This window comes from Natrix helvetica, assembly GCF_964273705.1.
Source record: "Natrix helvetica genome assembly, chromosome: 4".
Taxonomy (NCBI): domain Eukaryota; kingdom Metazoa; phylum Chordata; class Lepidosauria; order Squamata; family Natricidae; genus Natrix; species Natrix helvetica.
The window spans coordinates 53,105,045-53,120,861 of NC_138550.1; the positions used below are offsets into that span (position 1 = coordinate 53,105,045).

Consider the following 15,817-nt stretch of genomic DNA (forward strand, 5'->3'; position numbering starts at 1 on the left):
TAAACAAACAACTGAAAATGTATAAACAAACATTTCTGACATTTCAAAACAAAAAAACCAGTGACCAATATAGCTGCCCTTCTTTTCGATAATGGTCACAATCCTTCTCTTCATGTAGTCTGTCAGTTTCTTGATCTGCTTGTGATCAACTTTTTGGGCGGCAGCAACCACAGCCCTCCCCAGTCACGGTTCAGAGAGATGTACTGTTTTCCTTTACCGTAAATCTCCTGTTTAAGAAGGGCCCACAAGTTCTCAATAGGATTTAGGTCAGGTGAAGTAGGGAGCCATGTCATTATTCGTTCATCTTTAAGGTCTTTATTGCCTAACCACGCAGTGGAGTACATGGATGCATGTGATGGAGCATTGGCCTGCATTAAAATCATGGTCTTCTTGAAAGATGCAGATTTTTTCTTGTACCACTGCTTAAAGAAAATGTCTTCTAAAATCTGGCAGTAGGTTTGGGAGTTGATTTTGAATCCATCTTCAACCAGAAAAGGTCCAAATAGCTCATTTTCAATACCAGCCCATATCAATACAATACAATACAATAGCAGAGTTGGAAGGGACCTTGGAGATCTTCTAGTCCAACCCCCTGCCTAGGCAGGAAACCCTATACTGTTTCAGACAAATCCAACATCTTCTTAAAAACTTCCAGTGTTGGGGCCTTCACAACTTCTGGAGGCAAGCTGTTCCACTGATTAATTGTTCCAACTGTCAGAAGTTTCTCCTCAGTTCTAAGTGGCTTCTCTCCTTGATTAGTTTCCACCCATTGCTTCTTGTTCTGCCCTCAGGTGCTTTGGAAAATAGTTTGACTCCCTCTTCTTTGTGGCAACCCCTGAGATATTGGAACACTGCTATCATGTCTCCCCTAGTCCTTCTTTCTATTTAACTAGACATATCCAGTTCCTGCAACCATTCTTCATATGTTTTAGTCTCCAGTTCCCTAATCATCTTTGTTGCTCTTCTCTGCACTCTTTCTAGAATCTCCACATCTTTTCTACATCGTGGTGATCAAAACTGAATGCAGTATTCCAAGTATGGCCTTACCAAGGCATTATAAAGTGGTATTAACACTTCACGTGATCTAGATTCTATCCCTCTGTTTATGCAGTCTAGAACTGTGTTGGCTTTTTTGGCGGCTGCTGCACACTGCTGGCTCATATTTAAATGGTTGTCCAATAGGACTCCAAGAGCTCTTTCACAGTTACTACTGTTGAGCAAGGTACCACCTATACTGTACTTGTGCATTTCATTTTTGTTGCCTAAATGTAGAACCTTACTCTTTTCACCATTGAATTTCATTTTATTAGATAATGCCCAATGTTCAAGTTTATCAAGATCCTTCTGTATCTTTAGCCTATCTTCTGGAGTGTTGGCTATTCCTGCCAGCTTGGTGTCATCTGCAAATTTGACGAGTTCCCCATTTATTCCCTCATCCAAATCATTGATGAAGATGTTGAAGAGTACTGGGCCTAAAACAGAGCCTTGGGGTACTCCACTGCATACTTCCCTCCATGTAGATGCAGTTCCATTGAGGACTACACGTTGAGTGCGGTTGGTCAGCCAGTTATGAATTCTAACCCACATTCTTCTACTTTATCTAGTAGTTGGTTATGGTCTACCTTATCCAATGCCTTATTGAAGTCCAAGTAAACTATATCGACGGCATTCCTCTGGTCCACTAGAGGAATGCCGTCAATATAGTTTACTTATAGTTTACTTGGACTTCACTTGGACGATATAGTTTACTTGGACTTCAGTACTCTCCTCCACTTTGCTGGTGTCTGAGTCAAAGTGGAACTCTGTACCCGTTACTATTCTAGCCATGGGCTTATCCATCTGGTCCATCAAGAGTCTCTCTCATCTCATTAGTCCATAAAAACTTTGCAAAATCTGCCTTCAGATATTTCTTGGCCCCGTCTTGCTGTTTCAGCTTATGTGTATTATTTAGTAGTGGTCAGATTTCAGCCCTGTCACTAAGCATGAACATCTTGTACTTCTGGGCATTCCAGGTAGGTTGCCGTTCTGGAATATGCCAGCACTGGGGGATAATAGATTCCTGGTAACTTCACATTTGATTCTTCTCAAATCTTTGGCAGTTAACGTACATCTTTTTTTCTCAACACATTTATTGTGGACCTGTTGACTACTTGCAACAAAACTTTGATGGTTCTGTGATCATGCCCCAATATCTTAGCAATTTCAAGAGTGCTGTATTTCTCTGAAAACTTTTTACAATTTTGATTTTTAAATCTCCTTGTTGGCCCATTTTGTCTGAGGAGCTGAAAAGAAGCTGCCTAATAATTATGCACACCTTGATAAAGAGCCGTGATGATGAACCTACGGCACACACGCTAGAAGGGGCATGCAGAGCCATCTCTACGGGGACACAAGCCATTGCCCATTGCTCTTCTGGGTTCTGGCACACTGGCTGACTGGTCTTCATATGTGTGGGAGTGCTGCAAATCAGAAGAGCAGCTGCCTGGTACGCATGCATGCACCGGGAAGACGACCTTCTGGTTTCCGGTGCGCGCATGTTCATTGGCCAGCTGGTCTTTGCACGCACTTCTGGTTTCCAGCAGGTGCGTGCATACACGCTCCCGTTTCAGCACTCATTGCTGAAAAGGTTTGCCATCACTGGCATAGGGTGTTGATCTTCTTAAGCCACACCTTCCCTCATTAAACAAATACACATTGCCTAATATGCTTATATCCACTAATCATTCAAGTTTATACAGCTTTGAGGTGGAAAATATGAATAAAAATGATGATATGGTCAAATACTCACTTGCAAATCATTGTGCATACAGTGTACATCCCATCATCGAAGAAGTACATTCAGAATAGAAAGATTTTGAGAAACTTTACAGTTAAGAATAACTTCATTGAAATCTCTTCATCGTTTATAGATATTAACAACCTTTTTCTAGAATATTATCTTCATTTGTACAAATTTATCTGAAGGTAGAAATGTTTAATGTTGTTGATTCTGTAAATTGAGTTTTAACTTTTAAACATGTTTTTATTGAGATGTGTGTGGTTCACTTTTAACTTTGTCCTTTTCTTTTTTATTCAGTTTCATCTTTATTTGATAATGTTGTTTGCTTCAATTAAAAATAATATAAATAAGGAAATAATTTTCTATGTAATATACTACATCACAAATGAGCTGCCAAATTAAATGGCTAAAGTTCAGCCCTTATTTTTATCTAAAATTCATCCTGAATAAAAAGAACTGAACTTCTTAATAGACAGGCATAAAAATATTTATTCTAATCAGTATAAGATGTTTCTGTTCATATAAGAGAAATCTGAAAATGAATATTATTGTTCAGCAGATGAAAGAAAGCTGTTTCTCATAATTAATTTTGTTTCCTTTTTTAAAAGTAGTATGAAGTCAAAATTCACCGACTTGTGCCGAAGAATATACTTTACAGAGTGCAATATTTCAAATATACCTAAATATGGTCTTTCTAATTTAAGAATTAGAGCTGAATTTGAGAATAAACAATCACATTGGATACATCTTAACTTCACACCGTTCATGGACAGTAAGTTATTCTTCTAATTTCCTATTATAATGTATATGGCTTTGAAGTATTATAGCACAGAACTATTTTTACAACTGTCATGATGAGACGATACTATTTTTAAAAAAAATGTCAGGTTTGAATCTTGACGAACTTTATTGTTCTCGTAAAGTATGGTGATAACTTGCCACTGATATTTTTAATAGAACATTATCAACATTAATAAAATTCAACCCCCCCCCTCTTAATGGACTAATGAATAGCTTTAACAAAGTTTGAGAATGAAAGGTTTAAAACCTCTGTATCCATCCTCCCCAGAAAACGTTAAAACTAGGAAATAATAATATTAATATTTCACAGAAGCTGTTTCCTTTCTTGCAATTTACTTCTGCATATTTGTCCTGAGAAATTTGAATATTTTTCTTTAGTAATAAAACATTGGTCTTCATTCTTAGTAAGAATGAAAATGAAACTAATCTCTTATATCACTTTATGTTCTCGATTAAAATCATTTTTCTTGCTTCAAGGGGCAGAGTTTCCTACAGAAACAGACTGTATAAAAATGACAGCAGCTTCTTTCTAGAGCAACCGGATCAAGTTAATTGCTTTTGGAGAGAATTAGCAAGGCTATCATTAAGAAAAAAGTTAAGAGTTCTCTCATAATGTTACCTACCAGAATCTCACGTCAGCTGCAAAAATGCTTTAAAAGCTAGCTGTTCTTACCCTTTCTATCTGTTTTCAACAGAGCACAAAAGTGAGAGGAAGGAGGATTTCAATAATGGCCAGGTATCTGCAGGGCAGGCTTGAAAAACTAAAGATGATGTTGTGACATTGTGTTCAATGTTGCAATTTTTAATTATGTTATGTTAACTTTTTAAAATCACATACTGCAAAACACATCTGATAATAGGTATGCTGAATTGTTGCAATATTCAGATCTTACATTACTGCCCACTCCAAGCATCGTACTCGGGAAATTTAAAGACTTTTAACAAATTGAGGGAACCATGACAATATTTACCACAATCCTGTCAGTCATGTTTTTTTTTTAAATTTTACTATTGACTACTCAACCTGCTCTTATCATTTCATCAAGTTTACCATTAAAAAAAAAGGCAAATTTTAAAGATGACTTCAAATATAAATTGGAAAACAGTTCCTTCTTGATTTTATTTTTAGTGACAGTTCTGTGTTAATATCAAAGGCTTCTCAAAAGTAACTAAATATACTTGCAAATATATTAAAAAAAACTTGGTTTCAAGAAATCAAGACTTCATTCAAAATATAGGAATTGATTCAGACATACATGGAGCTGAAAGCCCAGTATATTTAATTTATGCTATTTGCCAGCGATTGCAATCGAGTTGTGGTACAGTTTTGTGTATCTAAGTGAGCTATAATGCAAAAGTGAATGCCTAAAGAAAATCTGAACAACAGTGACTGGTACAAACTTATCTAAAAATGTGTTAGATGTTTCTTGCTTGCAGGTGGCTTTTGCCTTTTCTCACAATCACTTATCTTAATTGCTGGCTTTGGAATGCAATTCTCCCTTCTTCACTTCTGGAACTGCAAAAAGGCGTAACTAAGGAGGCGGGAGAATGTTTGTTCTTTTTTTTATCCAAACTTTTGCTCATTGGTAACCTGGACACCAACCTGAATCACCAAGATTGACTTTTCAAGTACTGCTTAAGTTCCTTTTTGTTGTCCAAGGGTGCTTTTTCAAGAGGCAACTGGACTATCTGGTTTTTCTTTGAAGATTTTTCGCTTCTCATACAAGAAGTTTCTTCAGCTCTGGCTGGTTGGTGGAGAATGGAAGGATTTATACTCCTGGCAGATAGCTGGTCATCTGCATTCTTTTACAGAGTCATTAAGGCCACCTGGAGGTCTGGTCTGGATCACTTGAGTAGTGCAAATGGATGTGGAGCCTTTTTGGAACTACTGAAAGGACTGCATTGTAGACTGGAGATACATGGTGTCATATCCCTCCCCCCCTGTTGAAAGAGGGCTGTTCAGTTTTGACAGAGATGATCTTTTTGACCCCTCTTTCAAACTAGCCATCCTCTCTGTCCAAAATGTGGACTTTGCTATCTTCCAATGAAACCAATCTTCTCTCTAACTTCCAGTTCATGTTCTCAAATATTTTATCTCCCAAAGCTTACCTGCCAGCTTGTTAGTGCTCTCAGGGAGTTTAGGGTAGGTCGTTCCCCCCCCCCCATTTCACTAGGTGCCTGTGACCTCGCCAGGGGCAGGGAAGGAATTACATATACAATGCTGCAAGAATTTTGTTCTCAAACATGGCAGTTCACCCTACTAGTGGAAACAGAGCATGCAATATGGTTATCAGCAATAATATTGTCTCTGTAAACAACTTTAGACTGAATTCTATAATTCTGAATCTGCTGTTTCTGTTAACCTAATTCTTATACCAAATGTCTCTTGTCTGGGGTTCATCTGTTTAAAAGTTCAATGGCAGGATTTCAAAGCTTTTTGGAAGATATTAAAACCTGAGAAAACAAACCTAATAGATTTTTTTAAAAGTTTAACTGACTTGAACTGGGATCAAATACACTGCTGGTATTTTTATCCCTTTTAAAATTTAAGTCTTTTTTTAATAATAAAATATTGCAAAAAGCAGTGAAAATAAGACTATCCAGCTCTCCATAATCTTAGTGAATGAGACAAAGTGGTCACATGATTTTTTTTAAAAAAAGAAACCTCTGTAGAAGCCTATTTCCTTAGAAAATCCTACTTTAGCCATTTGCTTTTTAAGTTCATGCATACATGTTGCAAAGGAAATTTCTTATTTGGTTCTATTTCTTGACAATATTTTGTGGTCATATATTATTTTGAGGTAATAGGCACAAATCCTGCCCCACACATCCCTACGACCAATCCGCTCTCACAGAGAGGGACTTCTCCGGGTGCCGACCGCCAAACAGTGTCGGGGGGCGACACCCAGGAGCAGAGCCTTCTCTGTGATGGGCCCAGCCCTGTGGAATGACCTCCCCCGGGACATCAGGATGACCTCCGATCTCCGCTCCTTCCGTGTACAACTGAAAACCCACCTCTTCCAACTATCTGGCCTGGCTCAACCGTAATTTCCTCGTACTCCTCCTGACTGTCTGTTTTAATCATTTTGAATTGGATTGTACATGGGGTATTGTAATTAGGGTATTTTAATGGTTTTTAATGGTTTTTAACTGTCTATGTATTGTATCTGTCAACCTCCTCCGAACATATGTGTCCTTGTACCTATGTGTGTCGTGGATTTATGTAAATGTTATATGTTTTTACTCCATTGTACGCCGCCCCGAGTCCTTTTCGGAAAGGGAGCGGCTAATAAATTTAAATTATTATTATTATTATTATTAAATTCTTTCAATGCATTTTTCTCACTGTGTTTTGAGAAGCTATGAGAGATGATGGATTTGGTTTGATAGCTATTTACTGATTATTTTTCTAAAGCTAATATTAATAATTGCATTTGAGGTCTGCTATGATCAGAGGGAGCTAAGTCTTATAATCATGTGTTCACTTTTTTAATGCACTTTCCTTCACATGTACAGCAAAAGCCAGTAACAAACAGGAGAGCCACAAACTTTCTGCTGATTAAAAGTACAAACCAGTAAAACACAACATTCAGGGCTGTTGCTTAGCATCTTTAGGAAAAAGAAACAGAGATCAAAAAGGGCAGGTAGGCATAGGGTGTAAAATGTAAGGAACAGCACAAGAATATTAATTTGTTGAGTAATTGTTGCTAGGTAGGTATCTAAAATATACAACTACATTTAAAAAATTTAAATGAATAAATAGGAAAGAAGATGGTTATATATCATGTATATTTAAGTGGATTGTAGAAAGAGTAAAAACAAGTATCTTATTTTGTTTCCTTCAACTCATTTAGCAATAATTATACCTCCTATTGTACAAATTATACCCACAAAACCTGGAGTCTTGGATGTTTATCTCCAAAGCCCTCCTGTTATACTTGGTGGTATCAAATATTCCTTGAAGGATTTTTATGGTTCGATTGGTTACAAGATAAAAATTTGGATGAAGTCTAGTGAACAGGTAATATTTGATGACATGTGGAAGTGGGCTTCTTTGATGCTTAAATATACCTTTCTATGTACAATAAATAGAGAAACACACTGATTTTTTTTTTAAGAAACAGCAAAAGAGTGATTAAAATTTTGATTTTAGAAAGTTACAAATAGACTAAAGGTTCAGATAAATTCGAAATAAAAATTTGGAATTAATTATAAAAAATCCTTCCTGTGGGAAAATGCTTTTCTTTTCTTTTGTTTAAATAAGGTAAGACTTGGAAAATTGGACATTTAAAGGCAACTAGAAAGAACTAAAGATGCAACTAAAGGCAAAGGACATTCAAACGCAATGTATAGATTGAAACAAAATACTGGGCAAAACATTGGATAGTTTTGAACAATGGACTTAGATATTAATTTTAATAGTGTCTCCCCCTATACAGTGTGTTTAAAAAAATCAAGCTCTACCTGACAAGACAAGAAAGTGGATTTTAAAGTAACAGGCTACAAGAATGACATGTATGTTTGTTTGTTTGTTTGTTTGTTTGTTTGTTTGTTTGTTTGTTTGGATTTATATGCCGCCCTTCTCCAAAAGGACTCAGGGCGGCATACAACATTAAAAAACACACATACCAAAAGTTTAAAAAAAATTAAATCTACATTTAAACACTACATGGTAGTGTTGTAGCATGTTTTTTCAATGTTACATCATTGTGACTACAGGGCCACTATGTTAACATGAGTTGACGTATTTTGGAACAAGATTTCTAACCTGGATACCCTTCAGATGTGTAGAGTCCAAGATGCAGAATTCCCTAACCAACATGGCCATTGTTGAGAAAGTAGAATTTGATTTAGACATACTGTATATCTGGGTTAGGAAAGGCTGTTGTGAACTCTAGCATTAGAAATGTATGGAGATTGTCAATTGAAAATCAAACTCCTATGACTTGATTATATTGTGATTTTCTGTTTCTTTCCAATTAGGTTATCAACGTGACTACACCACATTCTTTCCATGTAATATCTGGCCTATATCCTGGAATAACATATTGTCTTAAGGCTCAAATATTTATTGAAGAATACAATAAAATTGGAGAGTGGAGTAAAGCCACTTGTACCCAAACAATTAATAGTAATGATATAATAGGTAAGAGCCCCAACCCCACCAGTCTTTAAGAAGGCTCTAAAGATCTGATTCTTCCAGTTGACACTAGACCAGAATGATATATAAGCTGATTGCAATATACAGTAAGCTCTGATTTTGTCCCTGGGGCAGTATATTTTATTACTTTATTGTCTTTTTCAGTTATTTCCTTTCAATCTTGTTAGTGCCCCTAGTTATTAATTGAGTGGTCTACCATATAAACTAAACAAATAAATAAGATATAACCCATTGCAAGTATCCTTTTGAAACCTTTAGCTGTCTTGAGTGTTCTATGGATCGAATTTTGAAACCTAAATTGTAACAATAAATAAATATTTAAATCTTGGGTTTTGCAATAGGTCAAAGCTAGCATACAATCTGCTGTTGTTTCTTCCCTGCAGCTAACATTAAGTATAATGCTGTCAGTTATAATTATGAAACTAAAGATATTAGATTTTAAGATATATGCATCATGTATTCCACAATAAATAAATAGAACAATTTTGTTTTTTCTTCCTTGCACGGACAGATTCAGTAACAGTGACGGTTATTTTCCTAACAGTATTGGCATTCATTTTTTTATGCTGTATGATTTATCTTTGGATCAAACATTGCTTTTACCCTTCATATTCTTTGCCACAACATTTCCTTCAGGTTTGTATATTCCTCACTCTGTGTGTCTCTGTCTGTCTGTGTCTGTCTGTGTAAAAATAATTGGCATAATTTACCAAACAGAATGTGATGCGTACTGAAGCAAAATGACCCATGAATGCTGTTCTGAAGTGTCATAGTTAACAAACCTTGCGTATACAACTCTGCTTTCATGGTCAAAGATGTAGACAACAGGGTTTCTGAAACCTGGCAACATTAACTTGTGTGAACTTCATTTTCCAGAATTCCCAGCCAGACATGCTTTTTAAGAATTTAGCTATGTTGACTGAGGTATTCTGAGAGCTGAAATTACACATCTTAAAATTTGTGTGCTGCTCTCGAGCTACAGAATGCACCCAAGAACACTGTAATATTACTGGAACAGATGTAGCTGAGTCTTTTGGGTTAGAGGGGAACCTTCTAGAACAGCTAAAACAGTAGGGGTTAATTGCAAATTTTTAATTACAATTCTTATTATTGTGTCGTCAGCCAAGTGTTCTCACAAATCTTCATTTGAGATTGCTTATGATATTTGAAGGGTTCTACCGTATAAGATTCTGCAGGAGTTTTTGTGACCTGAAAAAATAGCTGATTTTTGCCATAGTCAATGAAGAGTGTGCTTGCGTTTCTTTCTACTGAGAAGTAAAGCTCAAAACAGAGATGCACAAATAGACTTCCTGATTTCAACTTCCTGCATAATATTATCCATTAGTGCAGCCTTCCTCAACTGAATGATCCCTGGAGGTTCCTTGAGATATTGTGTTGGAAAAAAATGAACATTATTTTTTAACTTCATAAATTGCCAGTGGTAGCATTTTCAGTTATGGGAATTTTTACATACCCTGTTTCAGCTTCAGATATACCACTTCACTGTCATTGTAAATGTAAAATGTGGATTATAAAGGTTAGAAGTGAATTGTGTTGCAAAATCTTCATATTTTTTACAATTTTATGCAGGGGTTCCTTGTGATCTCAGAATTATCTCAAGGGTTCCTCCAGAGTAAAAAACAGGAAGATGCATTTGAGGCTCAGTGAGAAAGGAGAACTCAAAACGATTGCACTGAGTCCTTTTTCTGTGGATGAGCAACTATCATGCATTTGCCTTGCTTGGCAAGATTCATGATAATGCAATTTGATATTTTTTGCAAGTGTGCTGACATATAGCAAAAGAGGGTGGTGGTTCAATGAATGTCTGATAAGTAATTTTTAATTATAAGTGTGTTTTTTAAAATATGAAATGATTGGAATTTAACTGGCTGAGTCCTCTGGGATGGGATTTGGGGTGGGGGGTGGGGCATTCTGATTTAAAATGTTTGTCAAAAGAAGATGGCTATTTCTAATCTGTCTCTTTGTCTTCATCCACAGTTTTTAAGCCATCCTTATGATAGTTCACAATTTCTTGACTCCCAGTCACAGGGAGAGGATCATAACTATGATACAGTTACTGTTCTCTCAGAGAAGTCAAAACAGTGTAATAGTGAATCAGAAAATAAAACAAGCAACATAAAACAGGAGCTGCAAGGATCTCAAGACACCATTCGACCTAAAGAAATTTCCAGTTGTACAACTTTGCTTCATGTTTGAAACTTGGGAATAATATACTTTACTTTAAAGAACTTATTGAAATTTACAAAATGACACTTAATACTTTGCACATTATCAAGTCATTAAAAAGAGTTTTTTTACTTGATAAAAGTTTTATATGATTTTCTATTTTGGAAATTTATTTATACTAAAGCCTTAATTTTAGAATAAAATGCAATGAGTAAACAAGTTCAAGTTATGAACATAGTATGATTTAAAATATTCTGAATATACTTTATTCAGTAGTATTTGCTCTTATTATTTTGAAGAGCATTTAATAAAAATAAAAGTATTCTTCTAGATTTTCATTTGTGTTTTATTTACTTTATTTTTTATTTCAGAGAGAGAGAGAGAGAGAGAGAGAGAGAGAGATCATGATGAATCAGGAAAACACTTCATCAAATTAATTAATTGATCAATTAAAAAAATTTCCATTAAGAGCTACTAGAAAAAAATGAAAATATTAATCTTTAATTCCTTCAAATATTGTCCCTTAAATTAATTTCTTATCTTTTTCATCTTGATCATAATATCATAGCTTATCACTTTCTCTAAAAATACAATAAAACTCTTTTTCCCATATCTTCCCCAAACAAATCTTTAAAGCCTCACCAGTCAATCCTAGTCAAGATAAACCCGTTAAAAGCTTTCAGAAAAGATAGGATCATATACAATTTGTGATCAAATAAGCCCACTTTGTAAGCCTTCATTTTAATTTTAAAGGTCTTGCTTATTCACTTTAAGTAATATCTCAAAAACTTATTTCTTCTATTTTTTGCTTTTTTCAAGAATTCCTTTATAGGTATAAGTCACCTCCTTTGTAAATCCAAAGTTTAAAAAATGGCCACGTTACTGAGTTTAAGATCCATGTATCAATGTCATTCTTCTGGTTTATTATTTGTACAGCCATTTTAACTAATGAAATGATAGCCAGTTTCATTTGTTGATGTGATATAACATCTTTGTTAGTATCATTTTTAGATCCTGTGGTTTTAAATCCATATCCCAAAGGCCTGATTTTCAAGTTATATCTTCTATCTCTTCTTTTGTCCACTTTGATTATCTTGTCAAATATCTTTAAATTCTTGCAGAGTTAAAATATTTTTATCCATTCTCTATTAGTGAGAATTGTTTAATTATAAAGTTTAATTATTTCTCATTGCCTGTAACAAATATCCTACAAGGTGTCCTCTCATCATTTTTTTCTGTCATCCAGAATATTTCCCAAGGAGAGATTTCTTAGACTTAAACGCAGAACTTGTACTTTAATAGGATTTTAAACAAACAAAAAATATGCTTATAACTTGTTTTGCGTCCAATCAATCTGGCTCCTTAGCCCACTTAAAATCTTTCCAAAATCAACATTCTAATCACTCTCTGGCTCTTTTGTTTCCAAATTTTAAAATGTTAAGCTTTAAATTTACATAAATCTTCTTTCATTGTGGATTATAGGAATAATAATAATAATTTTATTTGATTAGCCGCAACCCTCTCCCGAAGGACTTGGGGCGGCGTACAATCAAAACGGATAAAAATACACATAAGACAAACATATATACAAAAATAACACCAGATGGAAAACCATCTGGTGTAAGGAAATGTCCTTCTGAAAGTTCTTAATATTCAAAAAGTGATTTATAAGCCATTTCCAATAAAAGTAGCTAAGAGGAAAGATGGGCATACCCAGTCTCCTTCTGAAAGGTTCTGACCACAGCTTGGACTGTAGGAAGTTATCACCCAGCCCTTTCCCAGAAAAATGAAATATCCTAGGAAATATTGAAAAGGCAGAATATTATATTTCCCTGGATGTGAAAAGGAAGAAGCATGTTTTAAATTGAGAATAGTTCCCTGTAGCTTCCTGCCCATCCCCACTTTGTCAATGGGCCATTAAGAAGGCCAAGCCAGTCCTTTACATAATAAAGAGTTCTCCCCTTCAGCTCCAGGGGGTTGGGAATGAAGACATGATAATATAAGCCTTTACTCAACTGACCACATGGCATCTGAGAACTCTGAGAATTCAACCAAACCTGGACTCAGCCTAGAGAGTTGCCCCTGCATGGGCCCATGTGAGTCTGACAACCAATCAGAATACATTTCTTACACAGGAACAGGAAACAGAGAGGTGGGGCCAAACAGATTACAAAAAGCCCTGAAAGCCCTTCTTCACCCCTTCCTTTTCCTTCTCTTCTTCTCCACCAACATTGAAAAATGTGATCACCTTTTCTGTTCAGGACTCGAGCCATGTGGTCCTGTCCACCATTAAAACCATCTTTCCAAGCAGCTTCCATGTCTCCAGTGTCTTTTTCCCCACTTGGAGCCGAACCCAGAAGGACATTTCTTCCAACAGGACAAAGCTGTTTCTGCCAGCTCCTAGAAAACCTGCTGTAGACTATTACTTTAAGGCCTTGTCCCAGAGAGCATCTGTAAAGAGCTCTAGGCAATACAAAGTCCTTTTCTGGAAAAGAATTCAGAAAGTTGATTCCTTTACCATTGTACTTTCCATTATACTTGTTGGCTCCAAAGACACAAAATTATGTTAATTTGCCATTCATCCCTGGAAGAGTGTCTACTTCTGGTGAATATTGGGAGGCAAGGAGGCCTAACTGGTATACACAATAAATTGTACCCTGAAGGAGCAGTATTGGCATTTACTGTTGTGAATTAAGTTATGAATGGTCCATATTTATAAATGAGTTAAAAATGGGGGCCAGGGGACTGGATGAAAATAGTAGGCAAGTAACAGTCTCCCTTCTTAATGATATTTGATTCTTCTTCCCGTTAGAGATAACATAGGCTTATGGATCAGAATTCTCCAGAGGAGTCCAATGAGGGCATCATTTCTCTTCAGAAAGAGAAATTATAACGACTCCTTCCTGTCCCAGTGATTAGAAATTCTCTTGCTCCATTTGTATAAGGGCAACAGTTGTCATTCCGATAGCATTGAAATTCCTGTAAATTTTAAAAAACACATGTTCTTTTCTTAGTCTAAATTCCCCTTCCTATTTAGGGAGTTTCTGGTAGAGTTACCCCTTTCTTAGGCCAATGGATATTCTCTGTTTGGTTCCCAACTTGAAAATGAAGATACTGTGCTAAGGTACTTTCCAGCTGCCTAGGATATGTTTTCCACAAGTTGACAGAAACTCTATATTTGATACCTAGCCAACCTTCATATCTCGAGGCATTTTCTTGGCATATGAAACTGATGAAACGTAACTACTAATATCTTATAAAAATCATGGCAATTATCATTTAGGAGCCAAATGATATGGTAATATGAATATCTAAGAATTCCTTTTGCAATGTAATTTCTTAGGGAAGTTAATCCAAGAAATCCAGTTATAGTGGAGTTGTGCCTATAAGAAGGGCAATTTGATTAGTTTGTATCTTCTTTCTGGAAGGGGAGCTCCCTTCAATGAAGTGATTTTATTTTATAAGTTTTATAGTTAACACATCAAAGGAAAATACAAAAGGAAAGTTGATAGGACAAACATATCTTTACATAGGAAATCAGTTACATGAAGTCAAACATGATACCTATTTACACCCGATAATCCTAAATATTTTCATTCAAATTAGCTTCAAGGAACTTGTGGGTGTAGAATTTAGGATGTCAATGAGGAAAAATATCATAAGGTAACTTAGAATCCACAGAGGGACAAAACAGATATCAATCAACACTGAATAATTCTCTATCAGAAGACAACCATAGGCATCCTTTTAAGACAACACACTACTATCCTCACCTGGAGAGCAAAGACAGTTTATCTTGCAGTTCAGGAATGTTACAAAGTACCAATCAATCCATCTGCAGTAATAGGTAAAAAGCTTTCTACATTCCAGCCTGCAATGTTTGATAAACTCTTAATATTACATTTAAAAGAGAGAAAAATAAATCAAATTAAAATACAAGAAAACTCATGCTGCTTATCAAGTGCAACAAAACTACAAAGACCATGTTGTGTGGCCTTCAGAACTGCCAATACAGTTGGATTATTTGCTGTTGTAGCATTATTGGTGCAGCTGCTGGAGTTTTGGGTCTCAGCTATTCAAGGAGATTCTGAATCTCTGGAGTGTCATGTGCCTCATGTTGGCAGGTTCTGTGCAGAAAATTTCTTTTCTAATCTAAGTTGCTTATCAGCTATTGTTCTCAGCTGCCAAGCTAAGGATTGCATCGGTTGGCACCAGGGTTGGTATTCTCTTACCTTCCCAACCAATTCGCAAATCACTACTTGCTTCACTCAGACGTGCCATGGCAGCACATGCACTCAGCCTTCCGTGCATGCACTTTGGCTAAAAAAAAAAGGGCCTAAATGGGATGCCGTACAGCCAGGGCGGGTGGGCAGGACCACCTGCTATTTACACTACCAGTTCAGGCAAACCGGTCCCAACCAGCAGAATACCATCTCTGGTTGGCACCAGATGAAAGATCCTTATTTACTGAGAACAGAATTATTTAAAAAGAGGAATTAACAGCTTTTCCCCCAACAACCATCTCCAGCTAGTACCATAGAAACATGTCCCGATTAGTCTTCTTAACTAAGATGGGGATGAACAGCAGGTGAGTTTTTGCATACTGAGCAGCAGTTACTATTTGTCAACATTTGATCAATGCTTTACAGAAACTCCAGGCAACAAGAGGTGGCAAGAAATAGTCCTGCCACCCTTCTTATCAGTAAATGAGTAGTATGAGTGGGGCTGATTTAATTATATCTGTGACTTAGGATTTAGCATTTAGAAGTATTCTATTTGCTCCTAATGGTTCGAGGAAGTTAGGAATTTATAAAAGTATAAGTTTTATAAAAAGTTTAAGACTAAAACTGTCTAGATCAGGGGTGTCAAACTCAAGGCCTACGGGCTGA

The 15,817-nt window shown here is 36.1% G+C and overlaps 1 protein-coding gene across 4 annotated transcripts in view; it reads left to right on the top strand.

Moving 5' to 3' along the window:
* Window positions 1-11,260, top strand: part of LOC309391148 (interleukin-10 receptor subunit beta-like) — a 22,397-nt gene extending 11,137 nt beyond the window's left edge. For 2 of the 4 annotated variants that reach the window (XM_081951296.1, XM_081951298.1), the window contains exons 3-7: window positions 3,391-3,551; window positions 7,435-7,601; window positions 8,564-8,726; window positions 9,253-9,377; window positions 10,740-11,260. In XM_081951296.1, coding sequence (XP_081807422.1) covers window positions 3,391-3,551; window positions 7,435-7,601; window positions 8,564-8,726; window positions 9,253-9,377; window positions 10,740-10,958 — 835 coding nt within the window. In that variant the 3' untranslated portion in view covers window positions 10,959-11,260. Of the gene's footprint in view, window positions 1-3,387; window positions 3,552-7,434; window positions 7,602-8,563; window positions 8,727-9,252; window positions 9,378-10,739 lie in introns of all 4 variants that reach the window. The other 2 variants (XM_081951295.1, XM_081951297.1) reach the window with 1 other exon arrangement.
* Window positions 11,261-15,817: the final 4,557 nt, after the last annotated feature.